Below are 22,321 nucleotides of genomic sequence, written 5' to 3'. Positions count from 1 at the left end.
CCCCATTCCCTATTTCCTTGAACCTTCGCCACATTCTGCTACAGGCCAACAGACGGGGCCTGTGTGTGGGGATCACGGGCCCCCTAGTTACTCTGGTAGGTGGCGGGGCAGTTTCTTCGGTCGGCCACCAGGAGCCTTAGGCGGGCGGCCGGGATAAACGCGAGCCTGCAAGGGGCGTGCGCGCGCGGGCGGGAGGCAGGGCGCGTGCGCGGCGGCCCCGGGCTCCGATTGGCTCGCGCGGCCCGAAGAGGCGGGGCCGTGCGCGCCGCGCTTCCTCCGCCCCGGCTTCCGCGTCGCAGCCCCGGGAACCCGGGCGCGGGCGGGATCCTGCGTCTCCGGTGGCGGTGAGGTCGGAGCGGCACCTGGGGGCCCGGGTCAGGGCAGGAACCTGGACTGAGGCAGCGGGCGCTGCGTTCCTGCGAGGTGAGAGAGCGGCGACGCCCTGCACGGGCCTCCGCCCCGGACAGGGGTGTTGCAGTGTCGTGCCTGGGCATCTCGGCGAGCCGAGCTTGACCCTTCTCCTGACCACCACGGCCCCGATCTAAAGTTGACTGAGGAACCCGCCCCCCGCAGTCCCTCACCCCGCTAGTCTGCACACCTGTGCCTTCAGCCCTGGTGTTCACCTTCGTAGATAGCTCTGAACCCCTTCCTTGCTCAGTGACAGCTTGAAGGGCTTCCCAGCACCCCCATCCTTGGACCCTCCAGGAACAACTTTTTCTCTTTTCTTCTGCAGATGGACGGGCCGGAAGACAGTACCGGGCAGCCCGGCCCAGCTGATCGGTCCCATCGAAGCAGTGTGTCCTCCGTGGGAGCCCGAGGTGGGTCCCTGACCCCAGTCCCCACCCCGCCGTAACTTCCTAGGGTTCCAGCCCTGAGGAAGTGGCCCTGGCTCATCATCTCTGTCATTGAAGAGAATTTTATTTATTAATTAACAAGTAAGGTCTGTTGGGATGTGGAAAAGTGACAAGTCAGTCCGAGGACCTGGGCTCTGTCACACTAGGCTACTTGCAGAGTTGGGTACTCGCTTGTAAATCTTCCTCACTTGTAAAACCTTAGGTAGCTGTGAAATTCACATAAAATCTCATGAATGAAAAGTGACATATTCACTTTCTCTGTTATTTACATTTTGTAGGAAGAAAATTGGGCCCTAGAGAGGTTAAGTACAGGACACTGGAGCCTTTACTGCCCTAGACGTCCCTCTGAATTTCAGCCTCCTGGCGTGCTGCAGACCATGGTGTCGCAAAGAGTCGATACGACTGAGCTGAACTGACTGAACTGAACACTATTTTATGATCTCTCAAGAAAGTGACTGTTAGAGCCTAACAGACTGGGGATCCAAAAAGCACTTTCATTTGTGTTAGTAATAAACTATACCTATGTGTTTCGCAGGCTTCACCTCATTTGATTCACAGAAGCTCTGGGTGGGGTAGAGGGTGATGGGTAGTGGGGAATAGGAATTAGCCCTACTTGGTGCCTGAGGCGTGTGATGCACTGACTTGCTGAAGCCAGTCAGCCAGCCGGAGGCCAGGCAGGATTGGAGCCCTCAGGGCTTCTTCACAGTGCCTGTGGTTCCAGTGATGGAGATTTGAATCTAGCTGCCCTTCCAAGGGTCTCCTTTGGGCTCCAGGCTCCAAACAGGCATCCATAGGCTGTCACCAGGGAACACTCAGCTTTCAGGGTTGTACCTCAGCTGGCCTGTTTAAGACTTAAGTCCTTCTGAAAGGCCATTGTGTTGAGTCCTGAGGCCTGAAGAATCCTAAGGAGGCTGAGCCCTGAAACTTGCTATACCGCGGGGTGGCCTTGGGATTCCTCTGTCCCCACGTTAGCTTGGGCCAGAGAGAGGTAGTGGCTTGTTTAAGGTAATAGCTTGTCACCAGCTCTCTTCCTCCTTGCTTGATTTACTAACTGCTGTAACCTCAGGATGGGTTCAGTCTCTCTGCCCCAGTCCCACCTGTGGAATGTTCTCTTTCAGGGGAGAAGCACAGCAGAGTCCTTGGGGCTGCCGGGGGAGTGTGTTGCCGGTGAAGCAGCCAGCCCCAGTTTGAAACTTTGGAGGTTTAGGGTGGGACAAGGCTGATTCCTGGGCCAGAGTTGCAGTCTTCCTGGGTGGTTTGAAGGTCTCCAGCAAGTCCTAACAGACTTAAAAAAAAAATTATGCATTTATTTCAGCTGCACTGTGGCTTAGTTGCCATGTGCAGGATCTTTAGTTGCTGCATGTGAACTCTTAGTTGAGGTACGTGGGATCTAGCTCCCTGACCAGGGATTGAACCTGGGGCCTCTGCGTTGACAGCATGGAGCTAACAAGCACTCTTCACAGTGTCCTTCGGGGATGCTGGGGCTCTGCCTCTGGAGTGTAGCCTTGGTCACCCCAAGGGTTACAGGGTCCAACCCTAGCAGGGGAATGGAAGATGCTTAGATGGCACGCCTGTGCCAGCTGGCTCAGCTGACCTTGTCCGGCCCTCATTGCAGCAGCCGACGTGCTGGTGTACCTGGCGGATGATTCGATGGTGCCCCTGGCCGTGGAGAACCTGCCCTCACTCAGCGCCCACGAGCTGCATCGGGCCATCCGCGAGGTCCTACAGCTTCCAGACATCGCCCTGGACGCCTTTGCACTCTGGCTTGTCTCCCCTCTGCTGGGTAAGGCTTGGCACTGAGAAGCCCAGGTTGGGGGGCTGGAAGGGCACAGGCAGGGGAGGAGGGGGCAGCTTCTAGAACCTCTGGCCACTCTACATCAGGGAAAGGTGGGACTCACATGTGTCCTGGAGCCACCCATGCCTTCCAGGACCCAGAGCCTTGGAATGATGCCTGGCTTCTCTGCCCCCGTCTCCTTTCTTGATGCTGGTGGCAGAGAAGAGGCCGTGCCTGCCCCTTACCTCAGGGCTGCTGGAGCCTGATCATCAGGAGGAGTGGGATGGGGGACAGAGAGGGAGCTGTGCACGTTCACAGAGCACATGGTCCATGCCACAACCTGAGCTGGCATTTTGCAAGTAGAGTTTCACCTTATCCTCATGGCCCAGCCTGATCATACTGATGAGGAAATTGAGGTTTGGAGCAGCGGGGGCATTGAGTGGTGGGACAGAGATCGGAACAGAAGCCTGGGTGGGCCCCCAACCAGCCTCTTTGAACTGCACCCTGCTCTTTGGAGGCTGGGAGGAAGGTGGGACCTGCCCCAGGACGCAGCCACCCCAAGGGTGAGACTTTAAAGAGCGCGGATGATGAGTGGGAACCCAGCTTCTCTGCAGGGACCCTCCAGCCCTGCCCGGTTTCTGATCACCTTGTCCTGCTTTTTCAGGCTGAGATCCCAAGGTGGGAGTGTAGCAAGAGTGAGGGCAGTGGGGGCTCTCCAGCCCTCAGGCCTGGGGGATGTGCGGCGGGCTTGCAGAGAGCCCCCAGGGCCTCTGAACAGGGCCACTAGCCTGCTGACTTGGTTGGGAAAGGGGCCAGTGAGAGGATGCTCCAACTGGTGCCAGGGCCAGGCTTGTTCTGGGATTAGATACTCTCCCTTGTAGAGAAACAGGGGCAGAAGGGTATGCCTGGTCCCTGGGCCCCCAGGAGTTTGTGCCTCTGCCCTGGAGGGAAGATATGCTGGCTTGGTGGGAAGGGGAATGCCTGTCTCCCCACCCCCACCCACCGGTGGGAGCTTCCTGCCCAGCTGTTGCTCTCGCCCACCCTCTTCCTGCTGACCAGTCTCTCTTGGCCGCTCCCCACCCAGCTCAGCCGCCCCACCTTCACCCTCTGGCTATTGGGCAGGACTGCGGGCCCCTCTGCTTGTGTCTCTGGAAATCTGGGGGTGGTGGTTTCATGTGGCCCCTGCCCGGCCTTCAGCTCCTGTCCCTGCAGTCGGCCAGCTGACTTCCTCCCCCACTCCCTCCTCGTCGCATTCCATCTGCCCCCTCACAAGAACATGAATGGGCTGCCTGTGTGGCCAGTGGGTTATGCTGGGCACCACCCCAGCCAGGGGGCCCCAGCACGGGGTCAGCGCCCACTCTGTTCCCAGGCTGGGTTCAGGAAGGCTGAAAGGCCACTTCAGCTTTGACGCGGGCCCTCAGGACTCTTGGCCCCAGTCCGCCCCCAGAGTGGGTGTGGTGGTGACCCACGCCCCAGGGCTGTGAGGCAGGGAGGGGTGCTGCCTGCTGGAGCCACCCTTCAAGCTGGATGTTTGGGAGGGTTTGACCCTCAGAGTGCCATTGTTACTCTGCGTGGAACAGGGCTCCAGGGACAGTCCGTCTCGCTGAGGGGCCAACCTCTAGGCAGGAAGGCCCCATCTGGAAGTGTGGGACCAGGGTCCCATACTGATAACAGGAGTCCTCTGAGCTGCCGGGGCTTGGGGTAAGGCCATCTGGAGCCCAGAGCCCCCAGGGGACATGCTTGGGTGGGGGCTGGCAAGGGAGAGGCCCAGGCAGGGCCTGGAGCAGGGAGAACAGCTCCCTGGGCCTCTGAGCCTGTCACCAGCTTTGGGCTCTGCTTTCCAGGTAGTGCCAGGGGCAGCAGGACTTCCACCCCCAGCACCTTCCGTCTGCCTCAGCCTCTCGGCTATAGCCCACCCTGGGCACTGTAGGGAACAGTCAGGCTGGCTGCCTGGAACCTGACCCCCTCTCACTTGCTGTTTGACTTTGGACAAACAGCTTAACCTCTCTGAGCCTCAGTTTTCCCTGTGGATGAAGTGAGAGTAGGGTTATTCCAGGGCAGTTGCTGTAAAGCACTTGACATGGTTTGGTGAACGTTGGCCCTGAGCGCATCGCTGCTGTGAGCGTGGGCAGTTGCGCTGCTCACGGCTTCACAGCTGCTTTCCCTCTCCTCTCGCAGAGGTGCAGCTGAAGCCCAAGCACCAGCCCTACAAGCTGGGCCGCCAGTGGCAGGAGCTGCTGCTGCGATTCACTGACGCCCCGGACGACGACGTGGCCATGGGTCAGTGCTGCTGCCTGTGTGTCCCTGGCTTGGGGGCCCACCTGGGTCTGGGGTGTGACCTCCCGGCCCATCCAGACCTCCCCTGGCAGGTGGAGCTGTGCTCGCTGAGGGCAGGGCCGGCATCTCCCCCAGGGGAGGGGAGCCCAGGATAGGGTGGGCTGAGGGGAACAGTGAGCACCTCGAGATAAGCCACACATCTCTGGACGGCTCTGGGGTTTCCTGAGCGGTAGTGGAGAAGACTCCCCCAAGACTAAGGAGACTGGGTCACTCAGTGGGGAAGGCAGGGTGGCTGTGCAAGGCGGCCGGTGACCCCCTCCTCTCTCCCCAGATGAGCCTTCCCTACAGTTCCGGAGAAACGTGTTTTTCCCCAAACGGCGGGAGCTCCAGGTGAGTCAGGGAGCCCCAGGCGGTACTACCTCCCCAGGGTATCCAGCCTTCCCTTGGCCCTTGGCCCCTGGACACGGGTGTCCCTCTGGACTGAGCCATTCCTCCCTGCCACACCGGCTCGCAGATCCATGACAAGGAGGTCCTGCGGCTGCTCTACGAGGAGGCCAAGGGCAATGTGCTGGCCTCCCGGTACCCCTGCGACGTGGAGGACTGCGAGGCCCTGGGTGCCCTGGTGTGCCGCGTGCAGCTTGGGCCCTACCAGCCTGGCCAGCCCACCGCCTGCGCCCTGAGGTGAGGGCCCATGGAGGGGAGCCCCTGGTCTCGGAATCCTGGTTCCAAGTGGTCTTGCCAGGTCCTGGAGTCAGGAGGCCCTGATGCTGTGTGACCTTGAGTGAGTCACCCCACCTCTCTGGACCTCCTCTTCCTCATCTGCTCTAGGCTGAGGGGCCTGGGCAGTGGGAGACAGGTGAAGTGATACCCGTGAGAGGACCCCTACTTGTGCACAAGGGTGGAGCCCAGCCCCCGTCTGAGGTCAGAGGGAGCTGGGCTTGTTCTCTTGGAAGTCATCGCCGGGGACTGACCACATTCTGAGTCCCAGTTGCCACCGATTGTCCTGTTTAGTCCTGAACTCCAGGGAAGAGGCCCCATTTCCTGACACTCCAGCATGCTGGTCCGTGCTTCCCAGCTGTCTTTCAAGAAACTGTGCTCTTTGATTGGCAGGGCCTGGGATTGTGACAACTGAGTCTACCCGGGTAGTAGACCAGGCCTGCCTCTGACCTCTGTAGACAAATCCTGAGGTTTAGCAATAATTGCAATGAGGATGTACTTGAAACACAGCCTGTCCTAGACTCAGGGTTCCCCCCACACCAGCCCTTCGGTGTATGGCTGTGTTGCGGGGGGAAGGATGTGCAGAGGTTGGGCCCTGTGCCTGGTGACTAACAGCTGGGGCCTAGCAGGGCCACCCAACCTCAGCGGAGCCTGAACGCGCCCAGCTGAGCTGGCTTGAGGCTGGCAGCCATAGAAATCCCGGCTCTTGTGATGGCATGTCTGGTCCTGTTGCGGGTGACAGCAGACCCAGCTCAGACTGTTTGGACTTGAGGGACTTTGTCAGGACATGGACGGGCCCAGGGTGACTGAGGGCTTCCCAGGTGGCTCGATGGGTAAAGAATCCACCTGCAGTGCAGGAGATGATGGAGACCCGGGTTTGATCGCTGAGTCAGGAAGATCCCCTGGAGAAGGAAATGGCAACCCACTCCAGTATTCTTGCTTGGAGAGTCCCATGGACAGAGGAGCCTGGCGGGTTACAATCCACGGGGTCACAAAAGGTCGAACACAACTGAGACAGTGGAGGGTGACTGAGGTTCAGGGGCTCTGATTGGGTCCCTCCCACCCACCAGACCCGGTCCTCGCTCTCCTTGGCCAGCCCTTTGTCCTCTGGACCAGCTTGCACTCAGGCAAGCTCTTGCCTCACAGTGGCCAGGTGGCCACAGTGGTTGCACGTTGGCAAGAAGAGACCTCATCCCTCACGTGACCAGAGTCCTGAGACTCATGATGACGGCTAGGCCCAGGTCCACCCAAAGGAGACAGCGTGGCCAGGACACTGATTGGCTGAGGTCCAGATCCTCCCTTGGACCCGCCATAAGCCTGCACAGACCCCATGGACTGAGGGTAGGAGGCCAGATTTCCAAACGACAAGGGGGAGCTGTGGCTGGAAGCAGAGATGTGGGTGGCCCTGAGAAGTGGAGGGGCAGCCCCCTGGACGCCCCTCCTCCTGCTGCTCTACGGCCAGGCCTCTCCCCGCATTATGTTCCTTTCTGTGTCAGGGCCGCAGGGCTGGCCACCCCCTCCGTGGCCTGGAGTCTTGCTCCTCCAAAAGCCTCCTTCCCTCTTCAGTGAAAATGACAACCTCAACTGTGTGTGTTCGGCCCCTGCCATGTGCCAAGCACGTGTCAGCACCCATCTATATAAGTAGGGATCCCTGTCATTGAAACATGGGGAAACGGGCTTGGAGAGGCGCTCATGCCCCGAGCCCCAGCTGCGGTCCACTGGAAGGGGCGGCGCCCAGCCACAGTCGGAGGGCTGCCTGAGGGGGAGACACGGTGCTGTCACGCCAGGATTCTTGAGTCTGTGTGATTGAAAATGCCCTTTCCTTCATGAGCCTGTGCTGGTGGTGATTTTTTTTAACATCTGTGTTTAGCAGAACAGAACATCACCAGCTCTAGGTCATTTGCACTATCTTTTGATCGTAAAATTGCTGGCTTAGGATTCCAAAGCTTCCTGACTTGATGACACAGACTTGATCCCGAGACCCTCTGGTCACAGTCTGGTTCTGGGGTGGGCCTGGTTTCAGCTCTCATCTTGTCTCCTGGCTTTGCCTTCTGGCCTCTCACCAACCAGGCGCGCTGCAGGGATAGGGGCAGTGGGCTCTCTGGGGGCTTGTGTCCAGGCGCCCCCCATGCTCCCCACACCCCAGGACCGTGGCATCTTCCCAGCCCGCAGGCACGGAGCCGTCCTCAGCCCAGCCCCATCTCCCTTCCTCCACAGGGAGAAGCTGGACTCCTTCCTCCCTGCCCACCTCTGCAAGCGGGGCCACGGGCTTTTCGCTGCTCTCCGGGGCCGTGGGGCCAAGGCCGGAACGGGCGAGCAGGGCCTGCTGAATGCCTACCGCCGGGTGCAGGAGGCGGCCGGCAGTGACGGCGAGCGCGAGGCCTCCCTGAGCCCCCACTACCGCGCCTACCTCCTCAAGTGCCACGAGCTGCCCTTCTACGGGTGAGCAGCTCCCAAGTGCGGCCACAGCCCTGGGCGCTGTGTCCCTCCCCGGCCTGTGAACCCATCTCCAATCCCACTGAGCTCTGTCCTCACTCGAGGTGCGTCTAGATGCCAGCGCCTCAGGCTCCGCGGGTCCCGGGCTGGACACTCTTCCTCCCGTTCCCCTGTCACGAGCTCAGACACCGGGCAGGTCCTCTCCTCTCTCCTGCTACAGTCACATGGCCCGTGGACCTGCCACCTCCCCTTCCGCCAGCTCTTGTTCACATAGGCACTTCTAGCCCTTAGCTCTTGGGTTCCTACTGGGTGCCAGCACCCTTGAGGTGCTAGAGACCCCTCGGTGAGCAAAAGAGACCACCTTCCTGCCCGTGAAGAGGCTGTTCTAGGGGCAAGAGAGACAGCAAACAGTAGAATCAGAGAACAGACCGTGGGCAGGCAGGATGAGCTGTGAGGACAGTGGCCACACTCCAGAGAGTGCCGAGGCTCAGGCCGAGGGCGGTGCTGCTCCCCTCCTGGGGCTTCAGGATTTAACTAAGGCTCTGGCTTTGCCAGAGACCTGGGTTTGATCCCTAGGTTGGGAAGATCCCCTGGAGGAGGGCATGGCAACCCACTCCAGTGTTCTTGCCTGGAGAATATCATGGACAGAGGAGCTTGGCGGGCTACAGTCCATAGGGTCTCAAAGAGTTGAACACGACTGAGCGATTAACACCTTTGCTTTCACTGGCTTAGCCAGGGGTGAGGGCCCAGGGCAGCCGGAGTGCGACAGGCCACGAGGGGGCCGGAGGGAGAGGGTGGCAGCTCAGTGCCTGCGTGTCCCAAGGCCCCTGCCCCTTTCCCTTTGTCAGCGTCGAGTCCTGAAGTGGCTTCCCTGCCTGAGCAGCCCGTCGGGGGACCGTGGGCAGCCTCAGCCCCCAGGCTGTCCCAGCCTCCGCCCCCAGGCTCTCCCAGCCTCCAGCAGCTTCAGCTCCCATCTCTGAGCTCTCGGGCTCCTGGCCATTCCTGGAACATCACTCACTCTGTCTGACACCTGTGTTCATGCTCTGCCTTCTGCCCATGGTGCCCAGCTCGCTCTGAGCCACCCAGTTCCCCTCCTGTCCTATCTATTCCAGCCCTCCTATCCTGCCCGATCAGCTCAGAGGCCACCACCTCCACAAAGCCTCTCTCTTGCCCACCTCCTCTGTTCCTCCCTCCCTGGGATGGGTTTCCACTTAACCTTTAGTCACCCAAACAGCGTAAGCATCTCAGGTGCCTGGGACAGGGCCTGGCCGGTGCACTCACTGGTGGTTGAACCCCGACCCTGGCCTTGTTCTTGGTGCTGGAGGGGACAGACTAACCCCAGCTTCCCTCCCCAGGTGTGCCTTCTTCCACGGCGAGATTGACAAGCCGGCCCAGGGCTTTCTGCACCGGGGCGGGCGCAAGCCAGTGTCTGTGGCCATCAGCCTGGATGGCGTGCATGTCATCGACTGCAGAGAGAAGGTACGTCCTGCTCCTCCAGGGGGCACCTGGAGCGGGAGCCTCAGTGGAGAGGCGGGCAGTGGGGTCCTTACCCAGGCCTTCCTGGTTCCCTGGGGCCTGTGGTTGGCCTCGGGGCAGGGTGGGCAGCCGTTCTGGCCTCCCTCTCTCAGATGTCTCTGGGGCTTCCACTGTCATTCTGGGGGCTTTGCTGAGCCTACTGTGGGTCAGCTTTCCTGCCCAGCCTGCAGGGCATGGAGGTGACCGGGGGGAGGGGCTGCAGCTGATGGAGAGCGCTTGGCAGGGCCTGGCTGCTCTGCCCGACCAGGGGCTGCACACTGGTGGTTTTCTGGAAAAACCCCACGATTGGGAGCCCTCCTGGCTGTCGGAGTCTTGCTCTGCCTCCTGCTTTTGGCGCTGGCTGTCTCCGCTGGTTGTCTCAGTCTGTGTAGAAGTGGTGTCAACAGCCCGCCCTGGGGGCTTCTATGCACCTGAGCGGGAGTCCCTCCCATGCCAGCAGACAAGTTTTGGGGGTACTTCTGGTGGTTCCCAGAGAGGGACCCCAGCCCTTCCTGGGCACCTGCTCCCCGACATGCCGGGTCCAGCTGCACCTCCTGCCGAGATGCCACCCAGCTGATCTCTGGGGAAGGAGGGTCTCCCCTGCCCCCCATCCCAACTCTCAGGGGCTTGTCCCACTGATGAGAAGGGCTGTGGGTTACGGGGTCTCAGTTCCTGGACCACAGCCCTCCTTGAGGGTCTGATGGGAGCGGGGATTCCTCTCCAGAGAGAAACTCATACGTGAGTTTCAGCTCAGCCTTGGAGGTAAATATTAGCCTGGCCAGGTGTCCCCTCCTAGTGATGCCCTCGGGGATGGGGCAGGGCAATGGGCCTCAGCCCAGAGGAGTCCAAGCTCTGTTTCCCGCTGGCCAGCACGTCCTGCTGGGCCTGCGCTTCCAGGAGCTGTCCTGGGACCATACCTCCCCCGAGGAGGAGGAGTCTGTGCTGTGGCTGGAGTTCGACGGCGACAACGAGGGCACACCGGTCAACAAACTCCTCAAGATCTATTCCAAGCAGGTAGGGGTGGGTGCTGCCTGCATCCCGGGGATGGGCGTGGAGAGGGTGGACTTAGGGGCCTCAGGTTATTGGAGGTCTCAGCCTGGCTAGCAAAGAGGTGAGAGGGCTGCTGAGGGCCTGGACACCACGGAGGTGACTGCTGCCGACCGGGAGCCACCCTTGAGGGTTGGGAAGGCCTAGCCAGGTGGTGGGGCAGCTGGGGCAGTGGTTGGTGGGGGGCTGCCCAGCGCTGTGTGACCAGCGTGCCTTTGTTTCACTCTTGTGTGCTCAGCACCCTGTCTTCCCACCCCAAACTCCACCCCTGCCCCTTCTCCTCCCACCTTGGTCACGGCCGAGGGCCCTTCCAGGACTGTGTGCCTCGGTGCTGCCCTGCCCAAGCACAGAGATACGCTCCAGGGACTCCCCATCGGTGAAAGCACACGGCCCTTCCTGCCGCCACCTTGAGCCTCTCACCCCTCCTGGCCACTCTGCTCCCTCTGCCCCCGCTTATTACTGGCCTAGACTTTTTTTTTTTGTCACACTGGAGCCTGTGGAATTCTAGTTCCCTGACCGGGGATCAGACTTGGGCCCTGAGTGATGAAAGCAGAGTCCCAACCACTGGAACACCAGGGAATTACCCAGGTCTCTTTTTTTTAATCTAAATGTTCTCTTTTATTTCTTTAGCACAGTTTTTTTTTTTCTAAATCTCAAACGTCCTTTTCTTTTTAAAAATATGCTCATTCGGCTACATTGGGTCCTAACTGCGGCACACGTGATCTTTGTCACGTCACGCGGGATCTTTCGTCGCAGCACACGAGTCCTCTGGTTGCGGCGTGTGGGCTCCGGAGCACACAGCCTCAGTGGTTGCGGTGCACGGGCCTAGTTGCTCTGCAGCATGTGGAATCTTAGTTCCTGACCAGGGATCGAACCTGTGTCCCCTGCATGGCAAGACAGATTCTTAACCACTGGACCACCAGGGAAGTCTCCACTTTATTGAATTACAACATACATACAGAAAAGTGCCCAACTCCTAAGTGTATATGGCTCAACACATTTCCTAAAAGAAACCCGTGAAACAGACTTCCCGGGTGGACAATGGGTGGGAATCTGCCTGCCAGTGTAGGGGACACAGGTTCGGTCCCTGGTCCAGGAAGATTCCACAGGCCGAGGAGCAACCAAAAACCCTTGTGCCACACTGCTGAGCCCACACTCCGCAACAAGAGAAGCCACCGCGATGAGAAGCCCGTGCCTGGAGAGTAGCTTCCGTTAACCACAACTAGGGAAAAGTCCAAGCAGCAGCGAAGACCCAGTGCAGCCAAAATTAAATAAATTATATATTTAAAAAAGAAACCCATGTAACACCTTTCAGATTAAGAAGTCCCCTCCTCGATCCCCCTCCCAGCCGTGCCTCCCACCCAGGGACCCCCGCATCCTGACTTGTGTCACCCCAGAGTCTTTGTGCCTGGCTTCGAGCTTTACGGCAGAGGGTCCCCACGGCGCGTTCTGTTCTGCCCAGTCTCGCGCTCAGCCCTGTATCGGGGGCTCCATCCTCGTCCCCACTGTAGGTGCCAGTGCCGTGGTCTCCCACTTGCACTGGGCAGTCCCGCGTATGAATTTGCCCCTCTTGACTTTTCCGTCCCGTTGCTGACGGGCCCTTGGGTGTTCAGTTCTGACTGTGGCAGAAGATGCTGCCTGTATCCTCTGTGTGCACGCCCAGCTTCAGGCCCAGGAGCCGACTGGTCCCTTCAGCCACTCTGGTGGTTGAGGAGGGATATCTCCTCGTGCTTCTTTTCTTTACTTTCTAGTCAACTTTATGAGATATAATTTACAATAAAATGCACCCGTTTTGAGAGGTGAGTTTTAACATGTTCACATACCCACCGCCACCACAGGCAAACTACAGAGCTGCTTGTTTGCTGTCCACGTATCTTCCTAGAAGTGAAACGTCTCTTCACATCTTTTGCCCATTTTTTATGGGCATTATTTCCATCACCCCCAAATCTCCACGTGATTTTAGTTGGCATTCCCCCCACATACACACACACAAATGAGGTTGAGCACCTTTATATATATATATATATATAATGATGCTCAACCTTTATATATATATAGATGGCTCATATATATCTGCCATGTGGATGTCCTGTTTGTTGAAGTCTGCCAATTTTTCTTTGGAGTTTTTTCTCTCTCTTTTTTTTTTTAACTGTTTTATACATATCTCTTCTGACTTCAGACTCATCTCTTCACTTGCTATCTGATACCTCCTCTTAGCTGTACCTAGAGTTTTGCTTTCTCCAGAATGTCATATAAACACACTTATCTTATTTACCCAGGAGAAAGAGACATATGTCCACATACAGACTTACACTAAGATGTTCATACAGCTTGTGTGTCATAACCAAAGAACTGAAAACCACACGAATGCCTGTCAGCTGGTAGATGATGAACAAATAGCAACCCAACGCTGCAGCATACACACTCTCTGCAGCCTTTTGAGCCTGGCCACTTTCACTAAGGTTCACACCCCTGAGATGGTCCACATTTCACAGTGTACCGGTTTTTCCCTTTTGACTGTTGAGTAGTGTTCCACCGGGCGGATACTCTTTACCCACTGAAGGGTATTTCCAGTTTGGGACTTCTGTGAATAAAGCTGCTCTAGACATTTGTGTGCAGGCTGTTGGGTGGCATATGCCTCAGTTCTCTGGTGTGAATACCTAGGAGTGGGGTTACTGGGTTGTATCAGAACAGCCTTACTGGAAGCTACCAAACCGTCTTCCAAAGGGACTGTGCCATCCTGCAGTCCCTCCAGCCGCGTCCGAGTCCAGAGCTCCGCATCCTTGCTCAGCGCTTGGTGGTGTCAGTGTTGTTGGTTAGTTTGCCATTGTAATGACTGCGGTAGTGACAGGTCAGTGTGGCTGTCGTTTGCATTTTCCTTGTGACTTATGATGTTGATTATCCTTCTGTGTGTTTATTTGTTATCTGTAGGTCTTTGATGGAATGTCTGTTCAAATCATTTCTCCACTTGGTTAAAATCGGGAAATTTGTAACATAGTTTTATTTATGTGTTTTATTTCTGACCGTGCTGGGTATTCATTGCTTTTTGTGCAGGCTTTCTCTAGTTGCAGCAAGTGGGGGCTACTCCTCATGGCGGTGCTCTGGCTCCTTGTTGCGATGGCCTCTCTCGTTGCAGAGCAACAAGGGCTCCAGGCGCTAGGGGCTGCGGTGGTCGTGGCACAGGCTCGTCGCTGCAGCGTGGGCTTAGTTGCTCTGCAGCACGTGGAGTCTTCCTGGACCAGGGATCGAACCTGTGTCCCCTGCATTGGCAGGCAGGTTCTGATCCCTCGTGTCACCAGGGAAGTTCCTGAACTGGCTTATTTGTTTTCTTAGTGAGCTATAGGAGTTCATTATATGTTCTGCATACCAGTGCCTTATCAGATAAGGGTATCAGATAAATATTTTACAAACGTTTTGTCTAATAACTTGACAAAGTCTATAACTTTGTCTACAACTTTTTATTTTCTTAAAAGTGTCTTTTGAAGAGATGTTTTTAAATCTTCCAGTCCATTTATTTTAAATGATATTTTAAAAATTATTTTATTTATTTATTTTTGGCTTTTCTGGTGGCTCAGACAGTAAAGAATTTGCCTGCAATGCAGGAAACCCAGGTTTGATCCCTGGGTCAGGAAGATCCCCTGGTGAAGGGAATGGCAACCCACTACAGTATTCTTGCCTGGAGAATTCCATGGACAGAGGAGGCTGGCAAGCTACAGTCCATGGGGTCGCAAAGAGTCAAACACACGACTTTGACTTTGTACTGGGTCTTCATTGCTGCACGGGCTTTTCTCTAGTTGTGGCGAGCGGTGGCTACTTCAGAGTTTTGGTATAGAGCTTCTCATTGTGGTAGCTTCCCTTGCTGTGGAGTACGGGCTCTAAGGCGCACAGGCTTCAGTAGTTGGGGCACGTGGGCTCTAGACACAGGCTCAGTAGTTGTGGCACACCAGCTTAGTTGCTCCTTGGCACGTGAGATCTTCCGGGATCAGGGATCGAACCCGTGTCTCCTGCATTGGCAGGGGTATTCTTTACCACTCACCCACCAGGGAAGCCCCTGGTCCATTTATTTTACATCTCCATTTATCTGTCTTTGATTTCTTTCACTAACATTCTGTGGTTTTCAGCATACATATCGTATCTATCTTTTATTAGATTTATCCCCCTCCCTATTTGTTTGGTGCTGCCAGAGATGGTACACCGTTTTTTAATTTCAATTTCCAGTTGTTGGCTGTGGCGTATAGAAACACAGTTGATTTTGTTTTCCTCATATCCTATAACCCTGTGAAACTCACTCGTTGAAAGCAGGTTTTTTGAGGCTCCTTTGGGATTGTCTCTGGGCCGTTCAGCGTCGTCTGTGAAGGGGGCAGTTGTGTTCTAACTTTGCAGGCTGCGTGCCTCTCCCTGGTCTCACCTGGTGAGGCGGGGTGAGCAGACATCCTGGGCCTGAGGGGAAAGCCTTCAGTCTTGCTCTAAGTCAGCGTGGTGTTGGCTGTGCGTTTTCATAGATGCCCTTCATCAGGTCAAGGAAGTTCTCTTCCATTTCTAGCTTGCTGAGTCTTATCCTGAGTGAATATTTCATTTTGTTGGAGGCAGCTGAGCTGTAATGGCAGCCTCCCCCAACCTCAGGAGCTGTGTTGGAGGATCTCAGAGGGCGCCCTGGTGTGCTCAGCTCCTTGCAGCTCCCTCAGGGAGGAGAGGAGGGTGTGTGGGGCCCGGACCTCCCATGCAGTTTCCTGCCCTGCTTGCCCTCCTCAGGGTGGCTTGTGTTGCTCTGGAGCAGCCTCGGGTCCCCCCATCGGGCAGGCAGTCACCGACCGCCCCCTTGGCCTCTGACCCTGCTCCCCAGTGGGTTCTCATCTTGGGGTCCAAGGCCAGCCTGTGTCTACCCCAGTCCTTGCTGTGTCCTGCTCCCTGAACATGCCCTGCCTAGGCGACGCCACCTGCTGGCAACTTTCTGTCTGTGGATCTGCCAGCCCTGGCTGTCCCTGCCCTAAGGTGCCCAGACCCTGCCCTCTCACATCTGGTCACATCACCTTTTATGTCAATGTGTGTGATGTTCAAGTCTGTTGAGAAGGCTTCAGGAATGTGTTCAGGGGAACCGCCTACTCCACTCAGCTGACCTCACTATTTAGCAAGCCAGGCTCCCCTGTCCTTCACTCTCTGCTGGAGTTTGCTGAGATTCGTGTCCACTGAGTCGGTGATGCTCTCCTACCACCCCATCCTCTACCACCCCCTTCTCCTCGTGCCTTAAGTCTTCCCCAGCATCAGGGTCTTTTCCAATGAGTCAATTCTTCACATCAGGTGGCCAAAGTATTTGAGCTTCACCTTCAGCATCAGTCCTTCCAATGAATATTCAGGACTGATTTCCTTTAGGATGGACTGGTTTGATCTCCTTGCAGTCCAAGGGACTCTCAAGAGTCTTTTCCAACACCACAGTTCAAAAGCATCAATTCTTTATGGTCCTTCTTTATGATCCAGCTCTCACATCCATACATGACTACTGGAAAAACCATTGCTTTTCAAACTATTCAGACTTTTGTCAGCAAAGTGATGTCTCTGCTTTTTAATACACTGTCTGGGTTTGTCATAGCTTTCCTTCCAAGGAGCAAGCATCTTAATTTCGTGGCTGCTATCACCATCCGTAGTGATTTTGGAGCCCAATTAAATAAAATCTGTCACTGCTTCCACTTTTTCCCCATCTGTTTGCCATTAAGTGATGGGACCGGATGCCATGATCTTATTTTTTTAATGATGAGTTTCAAGCCAGCTTTTTCACTCTCCTTTCTTTCGGGAAGATCCCCTGGAGGAGGAAATGGCAACCCACTCCAGTATTCTTACCCGAGAAATCCCATAGACAGAGGCGCCTAGAGCGCTACAGTCCATGGGGTCGCAAGAGTCAGACACAACCACACAATTAAACAGCAACAATCTGACCCCTGAAGTCAACCCAAATGGGGTGCCTCCCCTGGCCCACAGAGCAGACTCCCCTTCTTCTATTGTGTAAAAGGTATTTGTTTCCTCATCGGCCTCCCTCACCAGCTGGTAGGGCATGTGGGTCTGGATCCTCTCGCTCTGCAGCAGGTAATAGAGAGCCCCCCAGGCCTCACACCAGCCCCTTCTCCTCCCCAGGCCGAGCTGATGAGCAGCCTCATCGAGTACTGCATCGAGCTGAGCCAGGCTGCAGAGCCCGCCGCCTCCCAGGAGGCCGGCCCCACCTCGGCCTCTGGCTCCTCACCACCCCCTCACCAGCGCCCCCAGCTGCGGAGGCAGGGCAGCGTGGTGTGCAGCCGCATCCAGCATCTCTCCACCATCGACTACGTGGAGGAGGGTGAGTGACCACCTCATGCTGTGCACACACACCTACACGTGGTGCACATGCACACCACGGGGAGTTCTGGAAGTGGGAAGCAGTTCCAGATGCAATGAGTTAGCTTCCAGCCGGCAGGACCTGGCGGGGGACAAGGGCTGGGTTTGAGCATCCCATCGTTTGATGGAGAGTCGGAGGCTTCTCTCTGGGGCCCCAGCAGTAAGAGCCCCTCACTGCTGTGTCCACAGGCATATCCAGACATGAAAAACTAGAAACTACTGGTTTTTAGTAGTTCTTAGTTACTAAAGCTATGGGTATAGGAAGGACGGATACACACCCTGTGGAATCGGTGCAGCTGGTAAAGATGACATAGGTGCCCTAATGCATGCTTTGCCTGCTGGCTCAGTGGTAAAGAATCCGCCTGCAGTGCAGGAGATGCAGTTTTGATCCCTGGGTCAGGAAGATCCCCTACAGAAGAGAATGACAGCCCATTTCAGTATTCTTGCCTGGAGAATCCCATGGACAGAGGAATCTGGCGGGCTACCGTCCATAGGATCGCAGACGCAAGACACGACTGAGCGACTAACAAACATACACACGTGATCTGCAGTTGATTGAACTGGTGGGTGAGACGGAACCACGTCTATGAAGGGCCAGCGAGAAGTTATACTTGGATTTTCGACTGCACAGAGGGTTGGCATCTCAACCCGCCTGTTATCTAAGGGCCAACTGTATTTGTAGTTCATCAGCTACTATAAACAGCATACCAGATCCTTACCTGGAATCCATAACTGTTTCCTCGAGATAAATTACTGGAAATAAGGTTGCCAGGTCAAAGTGTGCAGCCACTGTACCCCCCCAGTGAGAAGGACGCACGTGCCTCTCCATCCTCACCCATGACAGGTGTTATCACCCTGAGGGCTGTGGGCTCATCAGAGTTGGTGTTCGGATGCTGGTGAAGCAGGGCCGTTTTTCCGTGCAGTTTCTTCATCAGTTCAGTTCAGTTCAGTCGCTAAGTCGTGTCTGACTGTTTGCGACCCCATGAATCACAGCACACCAGGCCTCCCTGTCCATCACCAACTCCCGGAGTTCACCCAGACTCATGTCCATCGAGTCAGTGATGCCATCCAGCCATCTCATCCTCTGTCATCCCCTTCTCCTCCTGCCCCCAATCCTTCCCAGCATCAGGGTCTTTTCCAATGAGTCAACTCTTCGCATGAGGTGGCCAAAGTACTGGAGTTTCAGCTTTAGCATCATTCCTTCCAAAGAAATCCCAGGGCTGATCTCCTTCAGAATGGACTGGTTGGATCTCCCTGCAGTCCTAGGGACTCTCAAGAGTCTTCTCCAACACCACAGTTCAAAAGCATCAATTCAGCGCTCAGCCTTCTTCACAGTCCAACTCTCACATCCATACATGACCACTGGAAAAACCATAGCCTTGACTAGACGGACCTTTGTTGGCAAAGTAATGTCTCTGCTTTTGAATGTGCTATCTAGGTTGGTCGTAACTTTCCTTCCAAGAAGTAAGTGTCTTTTAATTTCATGGCTGCAGTCACCATCTGCAGTGATTTTGGAGCCCAAAAAAATAAAGTCTGACACTGTTTCCACTGTTTCCCCATCTATTTGCCATGAAGTGATGGGACCAGATGCCATGATCTTCGTTTTCTGAATGTTGAGCTTTAAGCCAACTTTTTCACTCTCCACTTTCACTTTCATCATGCGTTACCATTTATTTCTGTTGCCTGTTTTTCTTCTGTCACTTGCTTTTTAACATGAACGTATTATGTTAATACGGTATGTTTGTTAGAATTAATGAACTGACACGATGCAGTAAATTAACTGAAGTCCTTAGTTTTAACCTACCTAACATCCTCTTTCAGATGCATGGTCCCATCCAGAACACCACACCTCATGTGGCTGTTGTGTCTCCTTAGGCTCCTCTTGGCTGTGACAAGTTTCTCAGACCTTCCTGGTTTTGATGACCTTGAAGTCTTGAGGAGGACTGGTCAGGCATATTGTAGGATGCCCCTTTACTGGAATCTCTCTTCTGTTTTTCTCCTTATTAGACAAGAGTGAAGGGTTTGGGGGAGGAAAGTCACAGAGGTAATGTGCCATTTTTGCCACATCATATCAAAGGTGCATTATCAACATGATTTGTGACTTTTGATGTTGACCTTGATCACCTGGCTTGAAATTTTTAACTTTTAAGAAGTCTTTTTAGGGACTTTCCTGGCAGTCCACTGGTTAGGATTCCAGGCTTCTACTGCCAGGTTCGATCCCAGGTTGGGGAACTAAAATTCCACAAGCACCACCCTCTCCTCCCTCCCCCAGCAAAAGTCTGTCTGTTTCATCACGGATCATTTTCAGCCAGTGGTATGTAGTGTAGGTATTTTGTGATGTTGGTCTCTTCTTTCTTCTTTTTTGTAATTGAATGATGTGTGTGCTCAGTCATGTCTGACTCTTTGCGACCCCATGTACTACACCCCGCCGGGCTCCTCTGACCATGGGATTTTCCAGGCAAGAATACTGGAGTGGGCTGCCCTTTCCTACTCCAGAACTGAACTACAGTTGACATATTATATATTCGTATATATAGTGATTTTGCCATAGTGATTCAGTATTTTTATACGTTATGAAGTGATCTTCCTGAGTCTGGTCATCTGTCACCATACAGAGTTACTATAGTATTACTGACCATATTCCTTATACTATCCAGGACATCCCTGTGAGTTCTTTTTTAGCTGGACGTTTGTACCCCTCTCCAGTCTCTTTTCGAACAGGTTTAGACACCACAGCAGGCCCACCATCAAATGGAAACCCTGGTGACCTGATATAGGAGACTGGGCCCCCCCCCCACCCCCGATCCTCTCACTATGGGAGGGTTGGGGGTCGGGCTGAGGCTCACGAAGCTGGTGGGAGTGAAGAGGGGAGCTCAGCCTGAACAGGCTCCAGAAGGGGCTCCCCTGGGGCCGGGCCCCTCCCCGGGGGGGCACCCTCCTCAGTGCGTCCCTCTTGTTCCCCCAACAGGTGAGACGATCAAGCGGGTGAAACCGAAACGCACCACATCCTTCTTCAGCCGGCAGCTGTCCCTGGGCCAGGGGAGCTACACCGTGGTCCAGCCCGCCGACAGCCTGGAGCAAGGCTGAGGGCCGCCGTGCAGGCGGGAGAGCATGGGGGCATCGTGCTGCCTGAAGGCGTGTGCCGGGGGTAGGGCGGCCTCCGTGTGTGGCCAAGCCGCTGCTGTGCCGGGCTGGGGTGTGCAGAACTGGCTGGGGGCTGCTGCAGGCACCCTCTTGCAGCCTGCCTGCTGTCCCTGGACTCCGGGCTCCGCTGCAGTCTCAGAACCAATCTGACTAGGCCCCAGCCACCCCCTCCCACCCAGGGACTCGCCTTTGTGCCCTCTCAAGACAGAGTATCCCCCGCTCTGAAGTCCCTCGGTTGGCAGGTGGCTGAGCAGTAGGGCTCAGGACACTCTAGAGGAGCATGTGTGTCTTTGGTTTTTTCCCTGGACATTGGTGACCACATCCCCACATTCCAGCTCATGTGGCCAGGCTGGGACATGGCCCTGCGAGGAGAGGGTCGGGGCCTCCACAGTGAGGCCCCCACAAAACCCTCTCCAGTTCGATGGAACTGGAGGGCCCCCTGTGCCCCTCACTCTGGTCTCCTTTGTAAGCAGGAGACTCTGACCAGCAGGAAAGCAAGCCTGCTGATCTTTGGTGATGTCACTGTGCTGGGAGGTGGCTGCCCTGTGGACCCACCAGCCCGCGGGCCCACATTCCACACCCAGAGGAGCTCCCAAACCCCCTTGAGGCTTCCAGTTTCAGTTTTGATCTTTTTTTGATCCGCTTTGGTTCCATGAAGCCTGCAAACTCAGGCTACTCACGAGGGTGCCCCCACCATCTCGGAGCTGCTGGCGCTCCTTCCAGGATGATACTGAGGTTTCATCCAGCCCTAGGCCCATGCACGGGAAGTCCCTGGCAGGGAGGGGTCTGTTCTTTCTCGGGGACCTTGTAGGGCGGTGGATGTGGCCTGGGTGGGGCTCTTCCCATGGCCTCCTGCCTCCTCCCAGAAGAGCTGGCCTCTCAGCCTTGGGCTCTTTCTCAGCGGTCACCCCCCTCACCACCACCACTGGGGCGCTTCCGGGGACTTTCCACAGGAAGGAGGCAGATCCAGCCCGACACAGGGTTTGCATTGTCTTTCCTTCCCGGTGGAGAATGTGGGGAAGGGAATGTGAACCTCTTGTCTCCGGATGTCAGAGCCCACTCACCTCCTCCTCCCTTTGTTGGCTCTTGAACACTCCAGATGTTTGGGGGGGGGGGCTTGCCCTCCAGCAGTAGGGCCTTTGTTATCTGTCATAATGAATAGGTGTCTCCAGCCTTTGCAAATGTCCCAGCTAGAGGACATCTCATCTCTCCTGGAGACCTCATTGGCTCCCAGCCCCTCCGGCTCCTAGCCCTCTGGTTATCTGCTCCCGTGCACTGTTTTGATGCCAAGTGAATTCTTATCTGACAGATTGAGGGGCCTGAGGGACGTGATGGGTGTGTGTGTGTACACAGATTACTTGTTTTGACTCTTCAGCCTCCTCTTCCTGTTTTCTGAGCATCCATTGTGCCTTAACTTTTTCTCTCTGCCCTTGTGGGACAAAGCAGTGTTTCACTAAGTGCCCTTTGAATGTTCCTATCCTTTTGTATCATGTGACTTATTAAAATCAATTTCCAGCAAACTTTGTTATTGTTGTTCTGTTGCTAAGTCGTGGACTGCAGCACTCCAGGCTTCCCTGTCCTTCACTGTCTCCCGGAGTTTGCTCAAACTCATGTCCATTGAGCTGGCGATGCCATCCAACCATCTCATCATGTGACTTATTATTAATAAAATCCATTTCCAGCAAACTGTGGGGTGGTTTATGTTATCAAATAATGAGAGTGTGTTAATTACAGTCTGGGAGTTGATTATAGGCTGCATATTTGTTTTTTGTTAAATATGCATGAAGAAGGACTTACCTGGCAGTCCAGTGGTTAAGACTCCATGCTCCCAATTCAAGGGGCACAGGTTCAGTCCCTAGTTGGGGAACTAAGATCTCAAGTGCTGCAAGGAAGATCAAAGATCCCACGTGCTGCAACTGACTCCTGGCACAGCCAAATAAATACTTTTTAAAATAAAAAATCAATTAAAATACTTGATAAAAAGTAAATAAAACAACCCACAGGGAATTGCCAGGTGGTCCAGCGGTTAGGACTCACTGCTATCACTGCTAAAGCCCCGGCTTCAATCCCTGGTGCAGGAATGAAGAAACCACAAGCCATGTGGCATGGCCAAATAAATACAAATAAAACAACCCACATTCATGATCTCACAGTTCTCGAGGTCAGTCTGAACTGAAGTCTCACCAAGCTGAGA

The 22,321-nt window shown here is 55.3% G+C and overlaps 1 protein-coding gene across 2 annotated transcripts; it reads left to right on the top strand.

The window, feature by feature from the left end:
- The first annotated feature begins 263 nt into the window (after positions 1–263).
- FRMD8 (FERM domain containing 8) lies at positions 264–21,647 on the top strand. Of its 2 annotated transcripts, XM_005894051.2 has the most exons (11): positions 264–423; positions 734–818; positions 2,470–2,637; positions 4,807–4,908; positions 5,237–5,295; positions 5,420–5,586; positions 7,840–8,064; positions 9,414–9,537; positions 10,444–10,587; positions 16,747–16,945; positions 19,952–21,647. In XM_005894051.2, exons 2-11 carry the CDS (start codon positions 734–736, stop codon positions 20,068–20,070), a joined length of 1,392 nt encoding a protein of 463 aa, XP_005894113.1. In that variant the 5' UTR covers positions 264–423; the 3' UTR covers positions 20,071–21,647. The 2 variants fall into 2 exon arrangements, with proteins under 2 accessions (XP_005894113.1, XP_070215224.1); XM_070359123.1 differs by lacking the exons at positions 264–423; positions 734–818 and adding an exon at positions 1,210–1,356.
- Positions 21,648–22,321: the final 674 nt, after the last annotated feature.

The sequence above is a fragment of the Bos mutus genome, chromosome 22 (assembly GCF_027580195.1).
Source record: "Bos mutus isolate GX-2022 chromosome 22, NWIPB_WYAK_1.1, whole genome shotgun sequence".
In the NCBI taxonomy this organism is placed as follows: Eukaryota; Metazoa; Chordata; class Mammalia; order Artiodactyla; family Bovidae; genus Bos; species Bos mutus.
This window is presented reverse-complemented; position numbering and strand designations above follow the sequence as displayed.